At 40.8% G+C, this 25,959-nt stretch overlaps 2 protein-coding genes across 2 annotated transcripts; one reads left to right on the top strand and one right to left on the bottom strand.

The window, feature by feature from the left end:
• The first annotated feature begins 1,949 nt into the window (after positions 1-1,949).
• On the top strand, positions 1,950-10,329 carry SELENOP (selenoprotein P). The gene is made up of 5 exons (XM_063295695.1): positions 1,950-2,029; positions 3,388-3,594; positions 5,612-5,824; positions 6,844-6,961; positions 8,307-10,329. The coding sequence occupies exons 2-5, from the start codon at positions 3,401-3,403 to the stop codon at positions 8,589-8,591; spliced, it is 810 nt and encodes a 269-aa protein (XP_063151765.1). The 5' UTR covers positions 1,950-2,029; positions 3,388-3,400; the 3' UTR covers positions 8,592-10,329.
• Positions 10,096-23,388, bottom strand: CCDC152 (coiled-coil domain containing 152). The gene is made up of 8 exons (XM_063295694.1): positions 23,270-23,388; positions 22,376-22,481; positions 19,274-19,342; positions 18,620-18,684; positions 15,359-15,461; positions 12,251-12,378; positions 11,728-11,814; positions 10,096-10,510 (listed from the first exon to the last, which is right to left on the bottom strand). Exons 1-8 carry the CDS (start codon positions 23,330-23,332, stop codon positions 10,388-10,390), a joined length of 744 nt encoding a protein of 247 aa, XP_063151764.1. The 5' UTR covers positions 23,333-23,388; the 3' UTR covers positions 10,096-10,387.
• Positions 23,389-25,959: the final 2,571 nt, after the last annotated feature.

The raw sequence follows: 25,959 nt of genomic DNA on the forward strand, positions 1-25,959 counted from the left end.
CATAACAGATGGCTGTGGTTATCCAGCCTATTCTTGAATTTAGCTAATTAAGTAAGCTCAGCACCTCCCTTGATTACTGAATCTATTGTGGAACAGCTCCAACTGCTTTCCTAACATTCAGCTGGAATCTGCCTGGAACCCCATCTATTATTTTGCCTCCTGGGAGGATATGCAACAGGTTATTGCCTTTTTTTTCCTGTTATACCCTTCCAGGTACCCATAAGGTACAATCACGTCCCCTTAAATCTTCTCAAGACTAAATCTTTGCAGAACTTTCAACATGATTTCTTTACCTTGATCCTCCTTGTGGTCCTTCTTGGAATATATCTAGTGGAGTATCACACACAGAGCAAGATCCATATCTCAAGAAGGGGCCTGGACAATGAAGCATAAAATAGAATAATTACTTCCTGACATTCAGAAATTATACTTTTGTTGATACACCTTAAAACTGCATTTGTCTTATTTTTTTTCACCATTGCATCCCATTGCCAATTCATATTTGCTAGTTACCAGCATACATTGCAACACAAGCTTCCCCACCTGGTGCCCTCCAAATATGCTGGATTACAGTACTGTTCCCACAGGGGCACAGTTGTTGAGAGTTATGGGAACTGTGGTGCAGCAATAGTGAGTTACGACATTTGGAAAAGAGCAAAAACACAGTATTAGCAACAGGAGCTCATGCCCAGAAGCAACTCACTGCTCACTTTCTATTGCCATCACCATATACACCATTGGCAGTAATGCTAGAAAGCCAATTTGGTCTAGTGCTTAAGGCTCCAGGCTAGAAACCAGGAGACTGTGCGTTCTAGTCCCGCCTGAGGCCTGAAAGGCGGCTGGGTGACCTTGGGCCAGTCCCTCTCCCTCAACCCATGACCTCAGGCTTGGGTCACAAGCTGCTCGTTAATTCCTGTTGCAACCAATGGATCAACCAAATGTTGATCCAAAAAAAAGTGGACCCTGCACTTGTGGGAAAAACACTAGGAAGAAAAAAAAGCTGTTGGCAATAATGCTAATAACATATGATTTACACATCATGCTATCCCATTATTCGTTTTAAGTATATAGTAGTTCTTTGGATTAATTAGTTACCTGGAGTTCATACAACATCCACCATTAAACCAAACCAGGCCCTTTATGGCTGAGCATAACATATGAACCCAGCTCCCCTTTTGGATCAGGGGGGCACATTTGCAATTTTAGAACATAGTGTGGGCACTAATGCAAAAATGAGTTTTTTTTTTGGGGGGGGTCCTTTCCATTCACGAAATGGCTGCCAGGATGTTTGATCCCTTACAAGGCACCCACTTACCCAAACTGCTGTCCTATAGGGGTTGAGAGGCATTCTTGGAAATAAAGGCAATGACCGAGCTGGAGCTTTGTTTCACACTTTTAAAATAAATCATTTTTAAATGTAGTAAGTCAAGAGAGGCAGGGAGCTGTCTGGATAACAAAGGAGCGTCTGCACGGGCTCTGGCGCTTGTGGGCGCCACGTTGGGGACTAGGGAGATGCCTACAGCCTCGCGCCTGCCAGTCCTGGGACTCCATTTCCCCGTTGGCTTTTTGCTTTGGGATCCATTCGTCGCCTTCAGCGCAGGCTGCTGCAACGGAATATCGGCTTTTGGATACCGAAATAAGCTTTGGCGTCCCACTGAAGGGGAGCCGCGCAGCTGAGGCCCAGGGAAGGCAAAGGATAACCCCCCTTCTCGCTCCGGCCAAGCACACCCCGAAGTGAAGCCCCTCGGCTCTGACCCTGCCCCTGCGCGGAGCAGGAGAGGCGCCAGCCTTGGCTTCGCGTCGGCGAGTCGCTGTTCTCCTTGCGGACGGAAACGAGCCCGGGGTGCTCGGCCCTTGGCTCGCTCCGGGCTCTGGGCGTCCTCGGAGAGACGTCACGAGAGTCGCCGAACTTTGGACTGAAACCAAACAGGGAGACAAACAAGCCGAGAGGTATAAATACCGGGGCGCGGGGCGGGCGAGCTAGAGAGAGCGGGTGGGCAGGGCGCCTGCCGAGCGGCGAAGCGGCCCGGTGAGTTCCTTGTCCGCCGCTCGAAGTGTTCGCTGCAGTTGCGGGACGGGACTTTGGAGCTCCGTTAGGAGCCGAGCGGGGGAAAGGGCGTTGAGTGCTTTAAAAAACCGTTTTCCCTCTTCATGTGGAGCGTCTCTAAAGACGCTGAGATCCATGCGCGCGTGGAAAGCGCGCTACGGCTTGGGTCCGTGAAAGTGCGCGGCTGTGTTTACACAGCATCGCTGCACTAACATAGCCTAGGAAGCTTAGTTTGTTCTATCGATTAAAGTGGGGCGTGTTTTGTTTTTTTTGGTGTGTGTGTGGGGGTCGTTTAGCATGCGGTAGGAATCCAGGTGGTACAAACTTTGCGCTTTTGGGTGCGAGGCTGCTAATCTCAATTTCGCTCAGAAGTAAACCCGTTGGGTTCAGCGTGGCTTGGTCCCTCGTTCGCGTGCAGAGGATTGTAGCCTTTTTTGTATGAAGTAGGATTCCGACTGTGCATTTGTACAAGCGCCGATGACACATTTGTGTGATACTGTCGTGGTCCGTTGTCAGATGTCTATTCACTGCTTAGGTTTGAGACCTGCAAGAGAATACTTGCTTTATACACAAAAGCAACTTTTCATGAAGTGATCTGATTAGAATTGTCAAAGAAAACAGAAAGGGAGAGAGGCAACTAATTTAATGTGTATAGATGTGCAGGATTGCACTGTCACTCACAGTACAATGTGATCAATGTCAGTCTATGGGAGCCCAAAATCAGAAGGAGTCTTATAGCACCTTTTCAGACAAGACTTGTTAGTCTGAATAGATGCTACTTAGACACCGCCTGACTTCTGGATAGCTTTGTAGAAGATCACCACTTTAGAATAATGGGACCCATTACATTCCCTTTCAGGGCAACTCTGCAGTGATTTCTGAGTAAACAGATTCAAAAATCCCATTTTCATGGTGTGCAAGGCTCTTTCTCTCTTATGTTTTCAGCTGTCATTTACTTCAAACAACTTGTCACTTTCCATGGGCTTAGTAAACAAGACGTGAAATTTTACAATTTATGTATGAATAGATTGAGGGGAAAAAAACTGCTTTTCATAGGTAAAAACATTCTTCTGCAAATGGCAGACATATTTCAGTGGAAAAAATGGTAATTATTTACAAGTAGGAAATGCTTGGAATTCTTGTGTGGTCTTACATTTAATGCAAATTAATTGGTTATTTGGTGTACCTTTAATTTGTACCAAACAGTTTTAGAGAAGAGATGCCCCACGTTTTCAGAATTGGTTGGTGCTGCTATTCTGAAGGAGTTGGGGCATAGGGCGGTTTGTGTGATACCTTATAGTCTCTAACTTTCTTCCTTAACTTGTTTCTCTGCTTTGCAGGCTACCTCCAGCCATGTGGGCTGGGCTAGGGCTAGCCCTGACCCTCTGTCTCCTCCCAGGAGGAGGAACAGAGCATCTGGGTCATTGTAAAGGACCTCCAGAATGGAGTATTGGGGAGGAAAATCCCATGCTGAACTCAAGAGGGTTGGTGACAGTGGTTGCTCTACTCCAGGCCAGCTGATACACCTGCCTTTTGCAGGCTTCTAGGTAAGGACCATCCAAATATGCAATTGCACATGAATGGATATCATGTTGGGATCTGTTTCTTAAAGCAAGAGGAATGTTTGTTCAGCTTAGGCTGGGGAGAAAAAAAAAAGTCAAGATTTCTGGCACAATAGCTTTTGCTTGATTCCCACAAATACTGCATTACTGTTGTTTTTGGCCTGCAACTGGCATCTCTGGCTTTGTTAAACAAGCTCTATGTGGCAATTTGTAAGAACAAAACACTTTCTCCAATATTGTTGGCTCTTCATTTTTAAATTTAATCCAGAAGTTGATTTCTAAAAGTGTCAGTGTCCACCCTATTGCATGTGACAAGTTTCTTAGGACTTGCTCCCAGACTAGCAGATTGGTTTGTTTTGTTTTTAGTCCAGGTTTATTAAGGCTGCTGTGACTTTTCAAATCCATTTGTACTCCTAGACTGTATATTAGGGACTCCCAATTCTGCAGTATCAACTTAGACAATTGTAGATGTCAAATAGAACTTAGGAAATGTGTGTTATGAGTAGAGATTTCCAAGAAATTACAAAAGCCAATTCTCAAAGCTGTGTTAAGGGCAGGACAACTTGAGGCAGCTATTCAACATGATATATTACAATGGTAGTTGGAAGCCATGCCGCGGTGTACAAACTATTCACAAAAGGGTGAGAGATATTAGCTCCTGTTGTTCATTAAAGCCCAGTCATTGAGAAGGGACTGGTTGTGCTTGCGAAGAATTGGAGCTATTTTCTTTTGCGGTTGTATGCCAGGAACATACACTTAAGGCTTGGACTACAGATGCAAGAAGAACAGGAAGTGGTTGCTAGCTGTATGTATGTACAAGTAGTCCTCGCTTAACGACCACTCGTTCAGTGACCAGTCGAAGTTGCAATGGTGCTGAACGAGTGGTACTTACGAAGTTCCAGCCACCCCAGCACCCCATCATGTGATTGCGATCTGGGCGCTTGGCAACTGGCTCACACTTAAACCATTGCAGTGCCCTGTGGTCATGTGATCACCATTTGTGACCTTCCCTACTTACTTCCCACAAGCAATGTCAATAGGGAAGCTGGCAGGGAAGGTTGTAAGTTCCTCCAGTAAGTCTCTCCCACCTGGTAGCAGCCACCCCCAGGCCCGAAATCACTTGCATGCGCACCACTGTAGCCACCATGCACGCTCTGCCACCTGGCAGTAGCTACTTGCCTGCCTGCCGGCCTGCTTGTGAACCTCCTGGGACTTGCAACTTCCTGCCAGCTTCCCCACTGACTTTTGTTGTTGGAAGCCGGCAGGAAGTTGTGAGGAGGTCCTGGCTTAACAACCCGTGATCCTCGCTGAATGGCGGCAACTAGGACTGCTGGGATTGCTGTCACTAAGTAGGCGATCATGTGACATTGCACTTTACAACCGCATTGCTTAGCAATGGAGATTCCTGTCTCAAGTGTGTCGTTAAGCGAGGACTATCTGTACATATGTGTGTGTGTGTGCCTATTTATTATCTATCTATCTATCTGATCAGCCTTTGACTGTTTTGTAAATGAACCCAATATACTGAACTTCTGAATTAAGACAGTGCTGCTTAGGGGGGCCATGTACCACCCATGAATGGCCTATTCCTGAATTATACAGAATTTAAGTAGGAGGGTTGGTAAAAGTGTATTGCCACTAATATGCAGTAGTAACATGACTTGCCAAACATATGCTTTAAAAAAATCCTTAAATTCTTTTGTTGGTGAAAGAGGACTAGTTTTTTCTGCCCTGCAGGCACTGAAATCCCCAGAGGCAATGTGATTGCATGCATGCATGTGTATCAGTGGGCAGGGCACCTGTCTGCAAAGTTTTTGTGGGTTTTTGTGATGCTGCAGGGAAAACTTTGAAAGAGAATACACCCACATTTGATCACAAAAAATAATGATAGGTAACAGATCCTGAGACTTACTATATTACTTCCAGAACATGCCCACCCCAAGCCAATTGTGCTTTTCTAAAGGGAAGAAAATGAATGCATAAAATGTCATTTATTTATTAGACTTGAAGACCTGCAGCTGAAGCTGGCAAGTGATGGACTGATCAACGTCTCCTTCATTGTGGTCAATCACCAAGAACACCATTCCCGGCTGAAGTATCAACATCTAAGAGAAAAGGTTTCGGAAGACATTCCAGTATACCAACAGGATCCAATGCAACCTGATGTCTGGACCATTTTAAAAGGCAAAAAAGATGACTTCCTGATTTATGACAGGTCTGTTTATAAAACAAATCAAAAGGATCAGAACTACTTAGGTATTTCATATTTTGAAGACATGTGAGGCTTATTTGGATCAGATGGCACCCTGTGGTTTTGCATAAGAGCTCTCTGTGCCTCTGTTTGCACAACACATTCACCTACAGTGTACTTAAAAGCATTTACTCAGCTCAGTTTACACCCTGAACTCTAAAGTGGCTCAGTGGGCTGGGCTGGGCTGGGTGGGTTCACATAAGATGTGAGTGTAGTTGGCTAGTTTTGTAGTTAAGTGTGTTATGTAATAAAGCCTGCCTGGTGTAGTGGTTAAGGGACCAGGCTACAAACCGGGAGACCCTGAGTTTGAGTCCTGCCTTGGGCATGAAGCCATTTGGGTGACCTTGGGCCAGTCACTTTCTCTCAGCCCTAGGAAGGAGGCAATGGCAAACTACCTCCAAAATCTTGCCAAGAAAACTGCAGGGACTAGTCCAGGCAGTCACCAGGAGTCAACATTGACTTGAAGGCACAAAAAACCGAAACCCACAAATAGTTTATTTTGCCCAGAAGTGGTTTATCTGGATCAATTTATGCTACTAAATGAATGAGCTTCTGTACAAAGTGTTTGTGGCCCTTAGGTAAGAGTTCTCCCTTTGCATTCCCCATCCCCTGGTTTTGCTGCTTTTCCACCTCATGGGACTTTGTGGGGAGATGCATTCCTTCCTGTTAATGGGATTTATCACCTCCATCTTAATGAGGTTGATCACTATTCTGCTTTCAGAAAGGGGGGAAGCTTCAGAAAGACAAAGAACTACCTGCATTCAAAATAGGAGAGCAGAAGAGAAAGGATTAGGATTACTGTAATAGTGCTACTACAGTAGTGCCCCAATCCACAACTTTCTTGTGATAGGCGTATAGTAGATTTTGGGGACCACAACAGAACACAAGACACTTAAGATGTAAAAAAACAGCTTTTTGTTTTGAAGTTTTGTAAAGCTGTCCTTCATAAATATAGTGATGCACTGATGTTGCTTTCTTCCTAGGTGCGGTCATCTTGTTTATCACCTTGGATTACCTTACACTTTTCTGAGTTTTCCATATGTGGAGAAAGCCATTCAAGTCGCCTATTGTGAAACCACTTGTGGAAATTGCTCATACACGGTGTGTATTCACTTTTTCCTTTAAACTGTTGTGCAGAAGTAAGAAGCTAGAAAGAAGAAAAGCCAATTAAATGAAAATTTTAAAAGTATACAGCGCTTATAACCACTGGATATTTTTTTTTTTGTAATTTCTAAGGATTGTATAACTTTTTAGCAAATAATTTACATACTTTTTCCAAAACAAAATAGGTTGCTAGCTTTCTTCAAGAAAAATATTGAGAAAGCTGCAGATACATATTTTTAATGCTAAAGCATTTTTTTTGAGGGCATTGCAGGCTAAGTATATAGTTACATTGAATGATTCCCAAAACACCAATGGATCTGGTTTGCACATTGCCCTAACCCACAGTTTCTTTAATAATGATTTATTAAGTCACAGTGCTTGAGTCCACACAACATGCTAAGCCTAAATCCAGCTGTGATTTAGCATAATGTGTGAATAATGTATGAACTAAAGGCAAAACTGAAATACTTTGGTCACAAAATGTGAAGACAGGACACAGCTGATGCTGTGGAAAGTGGAAGGCAAAAGGAAGAGGGGCCGACCAAGGGCATGATGGATGGATGATATTCTAGAAGTGACGGACTCATCCATGGGGGAGCTGGGGGTGGCGATGACTGACAGGAAGCTCTGGCGTGGGCTGGTCCATGAAGTCACAAAGAGTCGGAAGCGACTGAACAAATCAACAGCAACAAAATGAACTCAGATAAGGCAAATGTGTACAGATTTCATTCTACCTCTGGTACGCTGCACCTTGGAGCATTTACTCTCTAGGTGCTTAATTTAGGAAAAACATTCCCATAACTGCAGGCCCATGAGCTGCGTTCACTTGCCTAGCTTCCCCAACTGCAAAATGATTGGGTTGCCACTCAACAACCAAGTTGCCATTAAACTCAGTGCTGTTCACATATAAGATCCAGATCTTTGGAACTAAGTAGTGTTCTATACATGGCCTTGAGCTCCTTGAGAAGGATGCAAGATAATGAAGTAAATAACCAAAATGAAATGCAGATAGAGCTCCCATATCTTTCATAGCTTTTGTATGGTCAGAGAATTGTAACAAGCTGGATATTTTCTAAAGAGTCCCATGCTGATCTAAGCATAATGCGCTTTAGAAATTACTTGGAAAAGAATAGTTGTGTGTGATGACATTTTTCAGGGAAGCTGAATACCTTGGAATGTTTGAGATTTAAAGCAGCATCTCTTCTCTTAGAGAAAGATTAGGCTTATCTATATTATTTTGTTTAAACTGAATTCTGCTTGTATTTAGTGTTGACACACTGAGCATCTTGTATAAGAACCAGTTGTAATTCTGACCATGTTGTCTGAACCTTTTTCTTTTCAGACACCTGAAATTGAAGAAATATGTAGAAGAATCTCAGAGAATCCAGAAGAAAAGCAAACTGAGGCAGCTTCTCCTGCCTCACAGTTGTCTCTCAGTGAGCACCATCGTCATCGTCATCATCAGAGACATCATCACAAAAAAGGGGGTCATCAACATGGATCAGCACAGAACAGTCAGCGTAACAGCAGAGTCTTGGAGAAGGTCCGGCTGGATAGCCATGATCCTGTAGAAGCTGCCCCTCTGCCAGCAGCTGTACAGGCTCATTTGCAAAGGGACAGGCTCTGACAAAACAGGAATGGCATCTGCAAGCGACTGTTGAGCTGAAACTTGCAGCACTTGGCAGGGCCCATCTCCAGTAGCTGATGCTGACACTGACGACACTTGTTGTTTGAAGATCATCATAGCACAGCTTCCTGACACTGTCGCGGAGAGCTCCCATCCTCCTGCAGGTGACAAGGGCAGCTGTTGGCAGACAGCGTGGCTGAGTCTTGACAGTGACGTCTGCCAACAGCTGCTTGACCAGTACCAGCAGCAAGAAGGGGTGAAACCTGACAGTGATCAGGACTGGACAACTGAGCCTGAGGAACAGTCTAAACATCTGGGGAGGACAGCTGAGTTTGGAATGCATTCCATAATAATTTGAGATTGGTACTGTTATTTCTGCCAAAGTGTGTGGAAACCCTTGCTGTAGGTGGCAAAAGGGCACTAAAGCAGAGGAATGTATTTCAACAGTTGATCTTCCTGGCACATACCATTATGTGAATTATTGGGGAGGAAAGAAAAACAAACTTTGCGTCTCGGGCCTTAAGCCAGTAAAGTTCTTGCATTCCAGCTGTATTTGTTCAGCTGTAGTCATGTACTCTGGTTTCACTGACACAGTATAGTCCTTGTCATCTGACTTTGCTCTAAATAATAAGAACAAAACCTTCTCATAATGGTATGGAATTGTTTCTCAGTGCCAGTTCCAAAGTGTTTGTGGTTAGCCTATCTTTCTGGTTTCCTCTTCTACCATTCTGTTTGCATTCATGAAAACAGGAGCAAAAACTATGACCTAGGGGCTTCTGTTTGATACAGAGCAAATAAGAACAGGAGAGGATAAGAAAAGATATGTTAACCAGGTTTTAAAATTATATGTTAAGATCAAGTGAAAAGTGTTTTTCTCCCAAAACTCTAGAGCCATTTAAGGTAACTGAATAGGATTTTGTGCATGATATTCCAAGAAGTATTTTCATCAAGAAGTCTGCCAGAACTCCCAACTCTGAACATCAGATTTTCGAGGTCAGTAAAATGAGCACCCAGCTTCCTGGGGAAGGTGATGACTGGGGAAGGCAATGGCAAGCCACCCCGCTATCGTCTGCCAAGAAAACGTCGTGAAAGCGGCATCCCCCCAAAGTCAGATGTGACTCGGTGCTTGCGCAGGGGACCTTTCACCTTTCATCACACTTAATGTGGAGTCCTGTAACAATATCTTTTAAAATCAACTTTTGTGTTTCTGAAACTATTCACTCTCAAAGTTCCTTTGAAGTTTGGGATAACAGTCTTCAGGAACATGAGGTAAGAGTGATGGGATGGGATGGAACAAGTACTAACTAATTCCATTAAAGGATAAGAACAAAATATCTGGTGATAAAATTTAGAATCTGCACTTAGCCATAATTTTTGCCGACCAATGGTTTGGATAATCTTTTGTAAGTGATTAAACATGTTTGTATAATGTCTATCTTTATGTAGTAAAATAGTATAATTCGTTGTTATATTTCAAATTTCTGAAATTAACTGAATTTTTGCATGTTCTGTTTGGAGAATTTAGAGAGGAAAGAAAATGTTCAACAGAGAGAAACTGTTTAGATTGTGTTTGCCATAGTTCATGATGGTTTAAGAGGGAAACCAATACACCTATAAAACCTGAATTCTTTTATGGTGAATGCTTACAAGGGGAAAAGAAGGTCAGAATATGCAACTGGAGAGCTTGCATGTGAACAAACAATATGATTATAATAAATGAGAATATCTGTGAATTCAATACGTGTGGCCCTTTCAGTTCTGTCTCCTCAGTAAAAACGTGTGGTCTTGTGTCATCCTCAAAATTTCTGCAGTTTAAAATAACAGTCTTTACTTTTGTTGAGCTTTTGTTCTAAGTCTTTGATAGTATTTTGGAGAAACTCAATTTCTTTATTCTTTTCTTCTTGAAGATGCTGAAGCTTCTACAAAAACAGACAAAAAAGATTTTTATACCCTGTTAAACTCACACATGAAATACTGTGTATGTGTGTCCATATGTCCAGAAATGAATACACATACACAAATTGAGATGCTACTTTGTTCAGAGAAACTGGTGTGTTTCATGACTTACTTGTCTAATTGCTTAAGGCAACTCAGTGGCCCTGCCAGACAAGAGGAAATTAAGGGCATTTCTCCTTAGCCCCTGGCATTCAAACACTCTCCAGCTACTGCATGAGGGACACCTACTAAACCTTCCCACAACTGAGTCTGCTCCCTTCCAGATGGCCAATGAGCAGGCACAAAAAGAGCCAGGCCATCAGTCAGTGCTCCGTCTCCATTTCTGCATATTTGCTTTCTGTGGCAAGAGAAAAGGGACAAAACCCAACCAGCCACTGGGTCCCTCAGAGGAACTGGGAATGCGAGGGAGATGGTGACAGAGCACCTTGATGAAGCCTTGGCTATAGGATGCCATGGGGGGTGGGGGGAAGGAGGCAAGCAGGCTAAGGCTGGTGTTCACATCAATGGGAAGTTGTCCACTTGTAGCTGTAATGCTGCATGACTGCTTGATGGCATCCTAACAGGGCCAATCTTGATCTCTGTGTGGAAAGGGCCTAAAACTATAGGGTAGAACTGTTCTGAAGAAATGCAAGACTCTTAATGGCAGTAGCTACTACAGGTTTTCCATAATACTGGGTATTTTCCTTCCAAAGACTGATCTCCCTTTGCTCTCCAAGTAATGGTAACTCATTTATAATGACCAAGTTTGTGAGAAATTGTACTGCTTTTTACTTGAGGGAAAAGTCTGTGCATAGATGACAGAACTATCAATACTGAAAAATGTAAAACTACAGAAGAGCCCTGCACATCTTTCAGGGCTATGAAATAAATGGATGACTTGCAGGCAACATCTTTCTGCAACAGAGCTCTCAGGTGAGAGAAGCATTTGCAGCACATCTCCTTCTCTTGAACTAGCTCTTTGGGATGTTCCTCTGATCAGCATCCTTCCCTCGCCTTCGTCCCAGCATAAGTCACTGGTTAAAGCAGAATTTTTACTTTATTTTATTTGGTAAATTTATATAGCTGCCCATCTTGCATACGTGACTCTATGTGAATAGCCAGAGAGAGGCAAAATATCTGCAGTCAAATCATCTTAGCCCTTAAAACAATTTCACATTTAGGAAAACAGTAAAACACGTACCCTTCTATAGATATTTTGAGGGAGAGTTGTGGGGTTTGCCTGTACTTTGAGTGCTTTGGTCTGCAGCCTTGCCAGTTTAGTACTGAACTGAAATTAAAAACAAAACAAAACAGTGTAGTGATAGAAATGTAAAGGAAAGGAAAAGCCACTCTGCAATTAATGTTACTTTAGTAATGTACAAGGAACTCTTCGTTAAGGATATTTACATTAGCACGAGGAAAACTGAGGTTCCCATTTGGCCATGAAGTGCAAATGGATGAAACTGGCTCATTATCATCATATGGCATTACCTGTTCTACAGAGTTGTTACAAAGATATGTAAAAACAGAATTTCCCCAGAGTTTAATGCAGAAAAGCAAAATATAAATGCAATACGTATAAAATCTGTGTGATTAAAGGTAGTTGAATTGACTGGATCATGTACTTGTTTACTGCTCAGAATTGAAGACTATTATTCATGTAGCATATCTCTTGTTATGCTTGCATACTCTCAGTGTGCTATAGGTAGGTTTTTAGGGCATACCTCTATTTGTAATTTGATTATCTCATTCTGCTTTTCCTTTTCTTGAGCTTTAAGTTGTTTAGTTAGTTTCAAAATCTCTAGGTCTTTCTTCTCTATTAGTTGCTTATGCTCTTCCACCTTGATTTCAACTAATACAATTAAATTCATATATATAAAATTAAAAATAATGAAACAAAATCATTGCAGCAGTCAAATAGAATTCTTTAATTTATGTTATTATTATTATTATTTTTAATGTCACCATCATTATTAACAACAATCATTTACCAAGAGGCCCTTCAAAAGTTTCAGTCTTCATTAACTTCTAAATGGCCTTCACCCAGGGGGCCAGCCTGGCTTGTAGAAGGAGGCTGTTTCACAGCATTGGTACCATGACTGAAAAAGTGCACTTTCTGGCCTCAACCCCCGTCATTTCATGAAATTGGAGTACCACAAGCAGTTTCCCTAGTGAGATTTCCTTGGACAGATCAGTTCTGGTTATAGAAGTGGGTCCTAGAAGTACTTGGGTGTCAAGCCATAGAGGAATTTGAAAGTGAAAACTAGCACTTTGAATTGCACCTGGAAACTTATTGGGGATTGATGCAAGGTCCTGCAAGATAAGTGTAACTGTGATTAACAGCAGTCAACAAGTGCGCCACTGCCTTTTGGCCCACCTATAGTTTCTGAGTGGTCTTCAAAGGCAGCCCCATGTACAATGCATTATAGAAGTCTACTTTCATGGTATCCAGGTCCTCTTGCTCCAGAAAGGGCTGCAACTGGTATACTAGAAGAAGCTGGGCAAAGCTTCTCCTAGCCATAGCCTCCACCTGCTCATTCAGCAGTAACCAAAAGCCCAGGAGGATCTGCAAATTGTGACCTATTTCCTCAAGGGTGGTGCCACCCCTCAGGAAACAACACTGGCATTGACAGAAAACTACAAAGGACAATCAGTAACTCCATCTTGCTAAGGTTCAACTTTAGCATGTTTCATCCCATCCAGACTGCAGCAACATCCCGACATTGGGATAAGACTTAGGTGGCATCTCCAACTGGGCTGGGGGTGGCAATATAAAGCTGAGTATCATCAGCATATTGATAGTATCACTTCTGGAATCACTGGATTTGCTCTCCTAAATTCATATATATGTTAAATAGCAAGGGGGAAAGGACTGTCCCCTGTGGCATCCGACAGGGGAATGGCTACCAGCTGAACTCTCCTCTCCTCCCAGAACAGAGCCTCCAGTTCCCTACCCATATAGGTGGTCCTGGAAGATACCAAGGTCAGTGGTATCAAAAGCCACCAAGGGTCTAAAATGATCAAGAGGGGTGCACTACCCCCATCAAGATCCCATGAAAGATCATCCAGAACAGCAACCAATACCATCCTGTTCCATGCCCAGGCCTGAATCCTGATTGAAAAGATAATCCGTTTCCTCTGAAGAGTTCTGCTGATGAATACCCACCATGTACTGAAGAACCTCCCCCAGAGTTTGGAGACTGAGCAATATTTGTCAAGCACCACTAAATCCAGGAATATCTTCTTAAGGAGGGGGTACATAACAGCTTCCTTTCAGGCTACTATCATCACCTCCTCCCAAAGAGAGGTAACCTCCTAGATCTGGATTATTATGCCACCCCAGTCCCACAAGGTAGCCAGGAGGGGCATGAATCAAACCTTCCAATGGCAGGGGTCATGTCCAATTCTTTGGAATCAATAGACCAAAAGAAATCTCAGATAACAGAACTAAATGATGCCACAGTCACCAAATCAGACTCTGTCCAGGAGGAGTCAAGACTCTGATGAATCTGAGTGACTTAATCAGCAAAATGTTGAGTGAAATGATCACAGTGGTCAGTGGGAATTCTTCCACTCATCCCTCTTAAACAGGGAATTTATTATGTTAAACAAGGCTGATGGCCAACAGTCTACTGATCCAATAAGGGGGGAGAAGTTAAACACTTTGCCATCCTTTCCAGCATATTGTACTGTAAACTCAAACTTGAGCTTGTAATCTGTTCAGTCAAATTTACTTTTGATCTTTCTCCACCAATGCACTAGGTGTCATTTCTGATGCTTCATCTTCATCTCTGAAGCATACTTCTTACTGTACTAAAACTAGATTACATATCTTGAAAACAATGTGCATTCACTCTGCAAAAAAATCCTTCTGAAGGCATGGGGCAAGCCCAAATGTTTCTGCATTCTTCACGTCTCCCTATCATATAGAACTTTTAGCTGCCATTAGCAGTTGCTCAGGAACTGGAGAACTAAGCAGCAGCACATTCAGTCCTCATCCATCTGCTGAGTGGGCCAAGGGCCACTGGGGGACTGTTAACCCTGCTTTCCAGAAAGAACATACTGGCAAGAAGAAGTCAATCTGGCTCCTTGCACTGGTTAAAGAAGAAACAGCTGTTGCTGCAAGCTTGCTTGCCTTCTTCCTGCCAAACAGAAGAGTCGGTTCCTATTTTTACAGTTGCTCTGGGGTCAAGAGTAGAAAAGCACTGAATTCTTGCTATTCATGAAGGGCCACCAACTGCTGCTCACAGACTACCTTAGCCTGGACTGAGTGCAAATACTGCTTTGGATTCATGATTTTTTTGTGAACTTGAAGAAGTTCACATTGTTTTTTACTTATGCTCTGTTTTTATTCAATTTGTTGTTCGCTGCCCAGAGTCACCTCGTGTGAGATGGGGGGCCATATAAATGTGAACAATGAATGAATGAATGAATAAGTCCATTCCTTCCTCTCTCCTTTCTCTTGTATATCTTTCCTTTACTGTTTTTAAGCGAGATGGCAGAGCTAGTCTGCTTTTTAACTGATGCAAGATACTTTGCGAGACAATTCGTATCTGAAAGGCAGGATAAACAAATTGAAAGGCAGGATAAACTCATCTGAAACTGCCTAATTTGCTAAAATGAAAAATAAGTCATTAAAGATGTGCAGAGCGTACATGTAGAGCTTCATACTTAATTCTCTTTTTGAGTCGGGAAGAGGTTTTTTCAAAAGACGAGGTAATTCTCAGACTTTTATTAGTGAAAAATAATATAGTTCATTAGCACACCCAGTGCAGGCTATGCCTTACACTCTATCTCTCAAATACTGTGTATACAGTAACTATTATGCTTACACTGCTTGTTCATGTCACTGTGAAGTTTGTTCTTTTCAAGGTGGTGTTCCTTCTCCTTGTTCTTTATTTCCATTATGAGTTTATCAACCACATTCTTATGTTCCTAGGGATTTATTGAAATAATGTTTTGTATAAGTTTTAGCAATTCATTTATCTTTCTAGACAGTCTTCACTCAATGTATTCCTGCAAATTGCTTTTTTTTTTACTGAAACTTTAAATCGGATTTAAATAAAATTCATATCTAATGCACCTCTTTCCCCCATTGCATTGTCATTGCTTTTATTTTAAAATAGTGAAATATCAACACAACACAATACACACACAGAAAACCAAGAGCAACAAAAATCCCTTCATCCCCACTCAATTGAAAAAAGGAAAGTAAAGAAAAGAAATAAAATGCTAGCATCTCTCTCCACATTCCCAGCACATATTGTCTGGCTCTTTGCATAAAATCTGAGCAATTGCTTAATCCACCAAGGCATCGTCCCTCTAATGTACTTAAAAGCCTCTTGTCAACTCGATGGTGAAACAACAGCATGCTGGCCATTCTGCAGCCAGGTTCTTCATCCAGTAGTTGGAACAATAGTTGCATGCTGGTAGACTAGGGAAAGGCGAGCACTTCCTCACTTGCGCAGGTGTCTCCCGGCACCTCCTTTTTTCTAATGTATCCTCACCTGATTCCAGACCAGACCTAAGGCAGCTTTTAAGTTATCCTCACAGTATCATGCTAAAATACACTTCTACCCTCTATAGCAAGGTTTCTCAACCAGGATTCCATGGAACCCTGGGGTTCCTTGAGAGGTCACTAGGGATTCCCTGGGAGATCACAATTTATTAAAAAAATTATTTCCAATTCGGGCAACCTCACATTAAAGAGGTAAGTTTTAGTCTTTATTTTCAGTTTAAGAACACTGTTAATGCATAAATACAGGCCTACCCATGAAACGAGTATAATAATTTTGTAACTTCTGGCCCATATTTGAGCCTGAATGTGCAGGGGTTCCCCAAGGCCTGAAAAATATTTCAAGGGTTCCTCCAGGGTCATAAGTTTGAGAAAGGCTGCTCAGTAGGGACACAGGTTTTGTCAGATCTGTCAGAGCCGGGATCTGTCAGAGTTGAGATCAGTCTGACACCTATTGGTTACATTAGGTGGTGTGGGCACACCTGGATCCTCTGGTTCCTTGGCACAGTTTTCCAGAGCCATTCTGCTATGGGCAGATGGAAAGTGCAATTTTTTAAAACTGAGCTCTCCTCCTGGACCTACCTGTAAGCCAAACCCTAGTTTGGAAACCTGGATCAACCAAACCAACAGCTGACTAATAGTGATGGTGAACAGGCTGCCCAGTGATGTGTGTGTGTGTGTGAGAGAGAGAGAGACAGAGTGACCAGGGAGAGGTTGGGGATGAAGAGAAGGAGCTGAATTTCTCTGTTGCTTCACAGTGCAACCCTCCTTGTACCTGTCAGCTGTTGTTTGGACTTCTTTTGAACATGGGTTTAACACTCTTTTGGAATAAGGCTCTAGCTGTCAGTCAAAATCTGCCTCCTCCCCCTCCCCATCCCATGTTGAGGAGAATGACAGGCTAATGTTTTCCTGTTAGCTGATGCCGTCTGATGGGGGAAGAACAAAGCCAGGAGACTTTAGCAAGCCTTGTCCTCAACATGCCCTGCAGACTGTAAATAAGAACAGCACCATTTGCCAGCATCGTGCCTGTGGCAGAGTAGCAAATCTTATGCCAGTATCATTGGATAGCATTTTAACTTGGCCATAAGGAAGTGCTCAATGTTTATAGATAGGCACCAGAAAAGGTAGCCTGGAGAAAAGGCAGAGAGAGACAGAGACTCACAAAGAGAGAGACAGAGAGTGTTCAAGCAACATGTTGAAGGTCTTCAAGCACTCTCTCTTCAAAGGAAAGCAAATCAGTCTTCAAGCAACAAAAGTCCTCTCAGACTCCACTCCACACAAAAAGAAAAGAAATTGCAAACCCTTCCCTTCCAGGAGGACATTGCTCAAAAGAAGGACAAGTAGCAGGATGGCACTTTGCAGTTCATTGACCCCCTGTTGAGGAGGAAGTAATGACTGAACTCTTGTAAATTTCACTCATGTTCCTTGACCTGAAGTACCAGGTTTCAAGGATCTGCAGCCAGAAGATCTGGGATAAACCCTTTTACAGTGGAATCAGCAGGGGGTTATGCATTTACCTGGTTGTATTATGAACTAACTGAATTGTTGCAGAGAAGCAAGTCTTCTTTCCCCTTTATTAATTACGAACAGTTTGCAACATCTGCCTGAGAGTTAGGGGGTGAGGGGAGGCTTCCTGACAGTCAGTAGGTAAACAGACTGCCCACAAACTCTGCAGAGTTCCATCGCTGCAGATGAAACCATGACTTGTGTGTGCATTTGTGTGTGTGTGATTTCAGAAACACCGCAGCTCAGCCAGAAATAAATCCACTCAGCATCTTCAGTGCTTTAATAGAATATTTTTCCAAGCTCTTTTAACTGGAAATTGGACATAGGTTTGCACTCAAAGATTATGCTTTAGCAGTAAAGAGTAGCTGTTCCTTACCAAAGTCTAAAGACGTTTGTATTTATGAAATTCATAATTGCCTTAAATGGCCATAACATGGAGCATGCAAATTTTATCGATTTGAAATATAGTATAACATATTGTTGCTGTGATGCACTTGCAAATAATTGCTCTACGAGTGGAGGGCACTGTCAGGAACAGTGATAAAATAAGTATATTACTAGGAGGTAATGCTGGTATTTTTTGTGGCTTGTGTGCCAGACGGTGAGCCTCAAATAAGGTATGGAATTTTAATCCAACCATCTAATATGCTTGTATTTAGGTCATTTGAGCTGCCGATCGGAAGGTCGGCGGTTCGAAACCGCGCGGCGGGGTGAGCTCCCGTTGCTAGTCCCAGCTCCTGCACACCAAGCAGTTCGAAAACATGCAAATGTGAGTAGATTAATAGGTACCGCTTCGGCGGGAAGGTAACGGCGTTCCGTGCAGTCATGCTGGCCACATGACCCGGAAGTGTCTATGACAACGCCGGCTCCAAGGCTTAGAAATGGAGATGAGCACCGCCCCCTAGAGTCGGACACAACTGGACTTTACGTCAAGGGAAACCTTTACCTTTACCTTTATGAACAGTGAGGAAGGTGGTAATGGTTACTGTGAAAAGAATGATCCAAATCAGAAATCATCCAAAGACTCCCTAGAAATCAGAAATAGGAGGTTTTGAAAACAGAGTGCTCCTACCTCTTCATGGGCCTTCAATTTCTCTTCTAAGATCTGGACTTCGTTTTTGAGATTCTCATTTTCATCTATATAAAGATCGCAAATATATTTTATTCACATTTATATATTTATATTACAAAATAAGAACCATAAATAAATTCCCAACTATTCTGAACTGTAAAAAAAATGAGTAAGAATCCCTGACTTGTACCGCACTGATTTAAAACTACATTGGCCAACTAAAGGAAGGGGTTCTTGCGTAAGAAAACGAGAGAAGACCGGAACTTCAAAAGTTCCTGAATCTTTTCATTCCCATACTCTCTCTCAAGTGGCTATGCTGGCAAAACCTACTGTATTGGTATGGCCGTAAGAGGTAATATTTTTAATTTGTTTTTATGGAATAGAATTCTGGGGAAAGGGGTTTCCAGTCGGAGAGTGGCAACAGAACAGAAAATATTTAAGAAGCAACTTATGGAGGATGATTTGGGTAGAAAAGTTGCTTCTCAGCAGAACCATAGCCAGAAACACTCTGCCTATGCCGTTCTGATAAATTAATCATGCATGACTTGTGGAGTTTTTTTCCTCCGGGGTCAGATACAGACTCATCTGGCTATACAGGAGCTGCCTCTCAATATAGTAAAAAAACCTCTACGAAATCAAATTGCACTTCTTTACCTCTCAAATTATACTGGTTCTCTATAGTTTGCTGAAGACCTTTAATCACATTCTGGAATGCAGCACACTCTTTTAAAAAGGAAAAAAAAGGAAATCAATATATTTATTTTTAAATTATTGTTATTTTGGTAATTATACCAACCTTTTAAATTATTGTGCTGGCATACATACTTCTAACTTGGATATAATGAAACAAAACCCAAATTTGTTATCTGAAGTTTCATTTTTGATATTTTAAGTTTGCTTATTTAAATATCAACAATTGTATTTAAAAATGTACTGTATTGTCATACAGTATTCCAAGTACCTGCAATTACAAATAGTGAACACAAGATGGACCTCTGGGACCCCATAATTTCCAGACCGTTTACGCACAATATTAATTTAAAAATTAAAATGTGAAACATTGCTTTTTAAGGGGTCAGGGAATATGATCCTCAAATGTGGTGAGTTTAGAGCAACATTATATTTTCCCTTGCTGGACAGATCTAAAAATGCCTAATAATTTCTATTAAGAAAAAAGAAATCACATATTTGAATCTCCAATATTTTAGTGTTCTTGCTTCTCCTTCTGCGTTGCACATGCATTGCATTTACAGTTCCCAAAGTTGAGTTCAAACAAAGCAATAACTGATGCATCTTGAAATAATCCACTCATTATCTCAGCTTCCTCTGGATCATTATTTCAGCTTTTTTTTTTTTTTAAAGAAAGAAGTTTAAATATTTCTGATGAAAATTGAATCCTAACATTCTGAGTATGATGTTGCACAATTTACATTCTTACCAGTTATCATTATATCACTTTAAAGAAATGAATTCATTTATCTGATTTATATGCAGCACTTATATATATCATTTCAGGATATCAATTATAAAGTAACTGATTAAAAATAATTTTTACTCTCAATACACGCATTTATGAAAAGTCTACAGAAGCATGCATTGTCTTAAAAAATGGGATTATCTTTCACAGAGAAGAGAATGCGTCTTCCAACATGAAGCTTGCTAAAAAATCAGCATGCATGAATTTTAAAAAAAAGTTTATCTCCAGCCTTGGCTGATCTGAAAAAGTTGGGCCTGCTTAGTGGTTGAGCAGAGTTGGGCCTGGTTAGTGGTGGGATGGAAGATCACCAGGAAAAATTTAACGTTAATTAATCATTGCTAATAATTTTAATGTATTAGTGGTTAATAATGGCTAATAAATTTATTTAATTAGTAACAATTAATTTAATTTATTAAATTGTTGGCTTAATATCATAATGCAATTCTCAGCCTGTCTTCAAAATGTGTAGATAACTAAAATTAAACACACTGAATGAACATTTTGCAAAGGTATAATCCATGTTCAGATTATTATACATTAAAAATATAATCATGATTAATTTTAAGCATTCAAACTAAAGTACTTAATATTGTCACTATAAAATGAAAGGGCTACTTTTAGTTAGAAAGTCCATTACTCTGGAGAGTTAAATCTGCAATTCTGCACACTTTTCTTATAAGTAAAACCACTGAATTTAGTTAGCCTTCTCCCTTTCTTCTGAATAGTTTAGGCTTGTGTACATTTATTGTCTGGTATAATGTTTTAAGTTAATTTATTATTTTAGTAAGATCTGAAAGGGAGGTGATCCTCTGCTGCCCTTCTCCTTTGGAATGGCATTCTGACTGCCCCCACCCACCCCGGGTTGGGGTTCAAAGCCATAAAGGCCTGGCTACTTCATATGGCCCTTAGGGATAGATACAGTATGGTTGGAATATGTAATACAATGGAGTTATTCGTTATATTGGCTTTTGGGTTGTTGTTCCTTAACATGGTAGAATATTGTTATGTTTGTTGTGTTTACTGTTTTAATCCTTTTACTATAAACTGAGAGTATAAACTGCCTAGAGTTGCTTAGAATTGAAATGGCATATAAAACCTAAATAAGTTAGATAATGCTGTTTTAAAATATGCAATATTTAAAGAATTTTAGTTAGTGCTAAATGTTACTCATATTATAAAATGTACATTACTGGGAACACCATTACAATTCAAACAAATTACCATGGATCACATGGCATGGTGAAAGATATATATCCTAAAATAAATAAAAATGATCGATTCAATTACATCATTAGCAGGCATGAGTTTAATTCTATATTTTTAACTTGTCTTTAACAACAAGTTCTCAAAGAAAAGAAAAATATTAAAGCCAAAATTCTCTCTCTCACACACATTTATTTTAAGAAAATATTCAAAACAAATCAGTGGCATTTAACAGCTGGGAGAATAATGCAAATTCAAGTAAACATTCTTATGAGAATTAAAAGTGTGACTGAAAAGCAAGGTCTTAAAATTCACCCGCTTAATTCTGGCAATTCTAAAGCAGTAATTAATTCTGTAATCACGGGGCCAGAATGCAGAAGGTACTATTGATTGTTCTACAGTAATGAGCAAATGCCCAATACTCCTCCAGCATAGAATATCTATTGTAAGCATGTGCAGAGTGTGTGTATTGCAGAGGCCAGGGTGGGGAGAAGAGAACTGCTTCAGATGGAGCAACATCTCTGAATGCATCACAGCACTACATCCAGCATGAAGAAATAGCAGGATAGTATTTATGGCTATGACAGCTGTTCCATGTCTAAAGCTTTAGGGTTAATTACTGTGATCCCTACCATTCACCTGCTAGCATCAGAGCCATTCCAAAGTTGCAGTGAACTCCACCCCCAGAAAGATCCAAAGATAATCTTTATTCTAAATCAGTGTTTCTCAAGCTTGGGCTCTTTAAGCTGTGTGGACTTCAACTCCCAGAATTCCCCAGCCAGCATGGCTGGCTGGGGAATTCTGGGAGTTGAAGTCCACACAGCTTAAAGAGCCCAAGCTTGAGAAACACTGTTCTAAACAGTGGAAACGTATAGAGAAATGCTCTTCTACTTCAAAACCCCTATGCTTCGAATGCCAGTTCCTTTCAGGCTGGTGCAATAACACTGCCTCCAGTCAGCGCACCAGCTGCTCTGCTGTTGTTGGGCCACCTCCATTAGACAAAGATAGCACACACACAATTTATGGGTTCCAACACATGTCTGGTGGTAAACACTGCCAAGGAAACTAATGCTTACCTTGTTTATCCATCTCTTCCCTTGACTGGCTGATTGTCAGCAATTTATTTGTTTTGTCCAACTCAAGATTCAGAAGATGATTTTTTCCATGAAGTTCTGATATTTTCTGTAGGAAATTATTTCAATTCCAAATGAAACCTCTTGTTTGAAGCATCCCTCCCAGCTCCTCAATTACTCTGACAGAAAAATCTAATGAAAAATTATTTAATACATTCTGAAAGTTTTGTGACATTTGGTCAATTATTAGATATCTGAAAGCATGACCCTTGAAAAACTTAACGCAGAATGACCATGGATGTGCTTCATAGAGAATGATGAATTTAAAGAGATGGGTTTCATAGCCATTCTGAAATTGAATACTGTCTGAATAAAACACTAATAAAACTTGTCATCTGACTACTGGGATTCAGGGAAGAGATTTTGTTAGCTTTTTTTTCCAGAGATTATTTTTGGAGAAATGGAGCCCAAGAGTCCCTTATGAAGACAAATCCGCCACGCTTTCTATTGACCTATGGGTCTTCCACCTGAAGCTTAACTCATGATACCAAAAGGTAAGTGAAAAGACAGTTCCGTAATGCTGGAAGAAAACAAGTAGTTTCAGTCTATAACAAGCATTGGGGAAATCACTTCCTGTCTCTGCTGCAAAGTTAAAAAGCACTTCCAGTTGAAAACTTGGTTGACTTGAAGAGCTGAATCTCCTAAATGAGATAAGAGCTTACGGAAAGCCTGGCTACATCTACTTCATTTTTCACAAGTTTATTTTTCAATGGTCCTATTCCATTGCTTAATTAGACCCACAAAGAAGAGAGGGACTTCAATGGCATAGTGAAAGAAAATATTTCTAGGGAAATACCTAAGAATTCGGGTATATTATTTTTTCTAGTCCATCTTTACCATTTCTATATGTGAGAAGTCCTCTAAAAGGTTATCAAGATTCACCACACTGGTTTTCTTCATGCTGCAAGATTGCTTCACAATTTTCTGTATATCAAAGAGAAATATATAATATATATAAATTATCTTAGACATAATGGTGTAGTCCTTTACCATGTGAGAAGGAATTTCCATGGGGAGAATAATGTTCTTTATCTTTTTTAACATGGTAAAACGTGCCATAGTTAAAATTTAAAACATATGGGAGTGCCTGCGTTCTGTGGCCTCCATGCACAAATGTTACAAGCATTTTCATAGACAAGACCATGAGTCCCACTGTATTCAGTAATGCTTATTCGTAGTTAAATATGTATAAGATTTTTGTCTTAGAATCAAGTATCAACACTGAAGAATACTGATATTTAAAAATAATTAAAATTCCCTGTTTGGGTTAAATACTGTAGCTGTGCTTGCATAATTTAGGTTTACTTCTACACTTTAAGTTCTTCCCAGCTGTAAATTCATCAGTGTTATTTGTCACTAACATTCTGTGTTCTGTCATGCTAAAAAAATAATAGCGTTGTGCCTGAGAGATTGTTGAAAGAAGATGTAGGTTAAACACTATGTGCTAGCCCCATGATGATCTGCACATGTAGTTCAAATGCTCTGACATGCTTCATAAGAATAATTTTTAAAGCAACTGAAACTTGCCAAGTTGTAAATAACATTTTCAGTCAGTAATAATGTGTTTGCCTTTAGGGAACGAGAAAATTGGCAGTTTTTTGGTAGAAACTTATCTCTAATTATTTTTGTGTGTGGATAACATTACAGATTACAATGTATTCTGCTATTCTTATCTCTTAATTGCAGACTAGGCTGTCAAAGAGAAGCCCCCAAATCCCATTTAGCACATAGCCAACATTGGTAAATGTTCTTCTTCCACAAAATATTTCAGATTAATATGTTTCTTGAATAACATCTTATACAGTATAACATATGCATTGTTTATTTCTGTACTGTGAGCTGCTTTTTAACTATCTAGGCCTTGAAAGCAGGATATAAACCTACAGTACTGAGAAATATAATTTTTAAAAATTAAAATGGTAAAATAGGAATAAAAAATGTTTAGTAGGAATATATCACCAGACACTAACTTGGAAAAATGGTCTAGCATCTAAAAGTTATATGGCTGCACTTAAGCTGAGGGGAAAAAAAGATGGATGTGATAATTCTGAGAGAAAGAAATACATATGCTGCCAGTCGCATCACTAATTTTTGTTCTTGTCCCTGCAAACATTAGTTGGTGATCATGTTTAATTTCATTGGGTGGAATGGGGCCAGCCTTTGAAAGGGCACACATATACCAGGCAAAGCCATCATTTACACAGTCATGGCTAATTGAATAAACTACAATTGGCCAGGTTCATACACCACCCCAGGCCATAAGCCATGATTTACAAATCTTGGCTTCCAACATGCTAAGCTATAAATACACTACTGTACATCATGGCTATGGGTGATGTATAAACTTTGCCATTGTCTCAGTTTCCCTCAGTTTTTTCAAGTTTGGCAACTTTAAGATGTGTGGTATTCAACTCCCAGAATTCCCCAGCCAGCATGGGAGCTGAAGTCCACACATCTTAAATTTGCGAAGTTTGAAAAATACGGGTTTAGCTGAATTCAGTGGAAGATTGTCAAGATAAAATGGGGCAGAGGGAAAATACTGTATCCTAAGATTCTTGAAAAAAAATAAATTTCCTAAGGCTAACTCCCAGAAAAGTATAGGATTGCCTGTTATATAAACAACAAAGCTATGCCCCGCCCCTGCTGCTTTCTATCATTAAAACGTCTCTTGAAGGCAGAAGAGCAGGCCAAGCCTGTTTTCTTCATTAGTTGGCAATCCCTTCTCTGAAGGAAAGTATCTGAATATATTTTGGAGAGAATGGAAAATAGGTTGATAATATGTGCCATATCATATCCAGTGAGGAGGTGTGTACATTAAGAGAGAATGCAAGAGGCTCTGAAGGATGATGGGGATGGATGCTTAATCTTTACACAGCATCATAAAGTGACACATAAACCAGCCACAGAAACCGCTCTGAAACTGAAGTGTCAGGCAGGAAAGGATCCTGCTGAGGATGCCAATTAATGGAACGTACCATTCATAAGCCAGAGATGGGGGGTGGGGGACACACACATACCTTGTTCTCCCTACGCTGCCCCAATGATCAAGTGACCCATACAGGGAAATGCTCCAGGACTTGGGGAGGTCCTTCTGCAGTTTTGTTATGGGAATTAAATAAACTGAGCCCTCCCTGGATGCCACCTTGTGCTCATCGAGAAAAGGTGGCATGTAAATCAAGCAACAAACAAACAAATCATTACAAAACTTTTCCCCACTGCTCTTTTGGGTGGAAAAAGAACAGTGACTGTATAGCCAAGGGAAGGGTCTGGCCATTGCAGATATGTAGGAACCTATGCAATTAATATGATTGGTTCCTTTCCTTTCCTTTCCTTTCCTTTCCTTTCCTTTCCTTTCCTTTCCTTTCCTTTCCTTTCCTTTCCTATTAATATGATTGGTCCTGTCTCCTGTCTCCTTTCCTTTCCTTTCCTTTCCTTTCCTTTCCTTTCCTTTCCTTTCCTTTCCTATTAATATGATCGGTCCTGTCTCCTGTCTCCTGTCTCCTGTCTCCTGTCTCCTGTCTCCTGTC

The sequence above is a fragment of the Candoia aspera genome, chromosome 2 (assembly GCF_035149785.1).
Source record: "Candoia aspera isolate rCanAsp1 chromosome 2, rCanAsp1.hap2, whole genome shotgun sequence".
NCBI lineage: Eukaryota > Metazoa > Chordata > Lepidosauria > Squamata > Boidae > Candoia > Candoia aspera.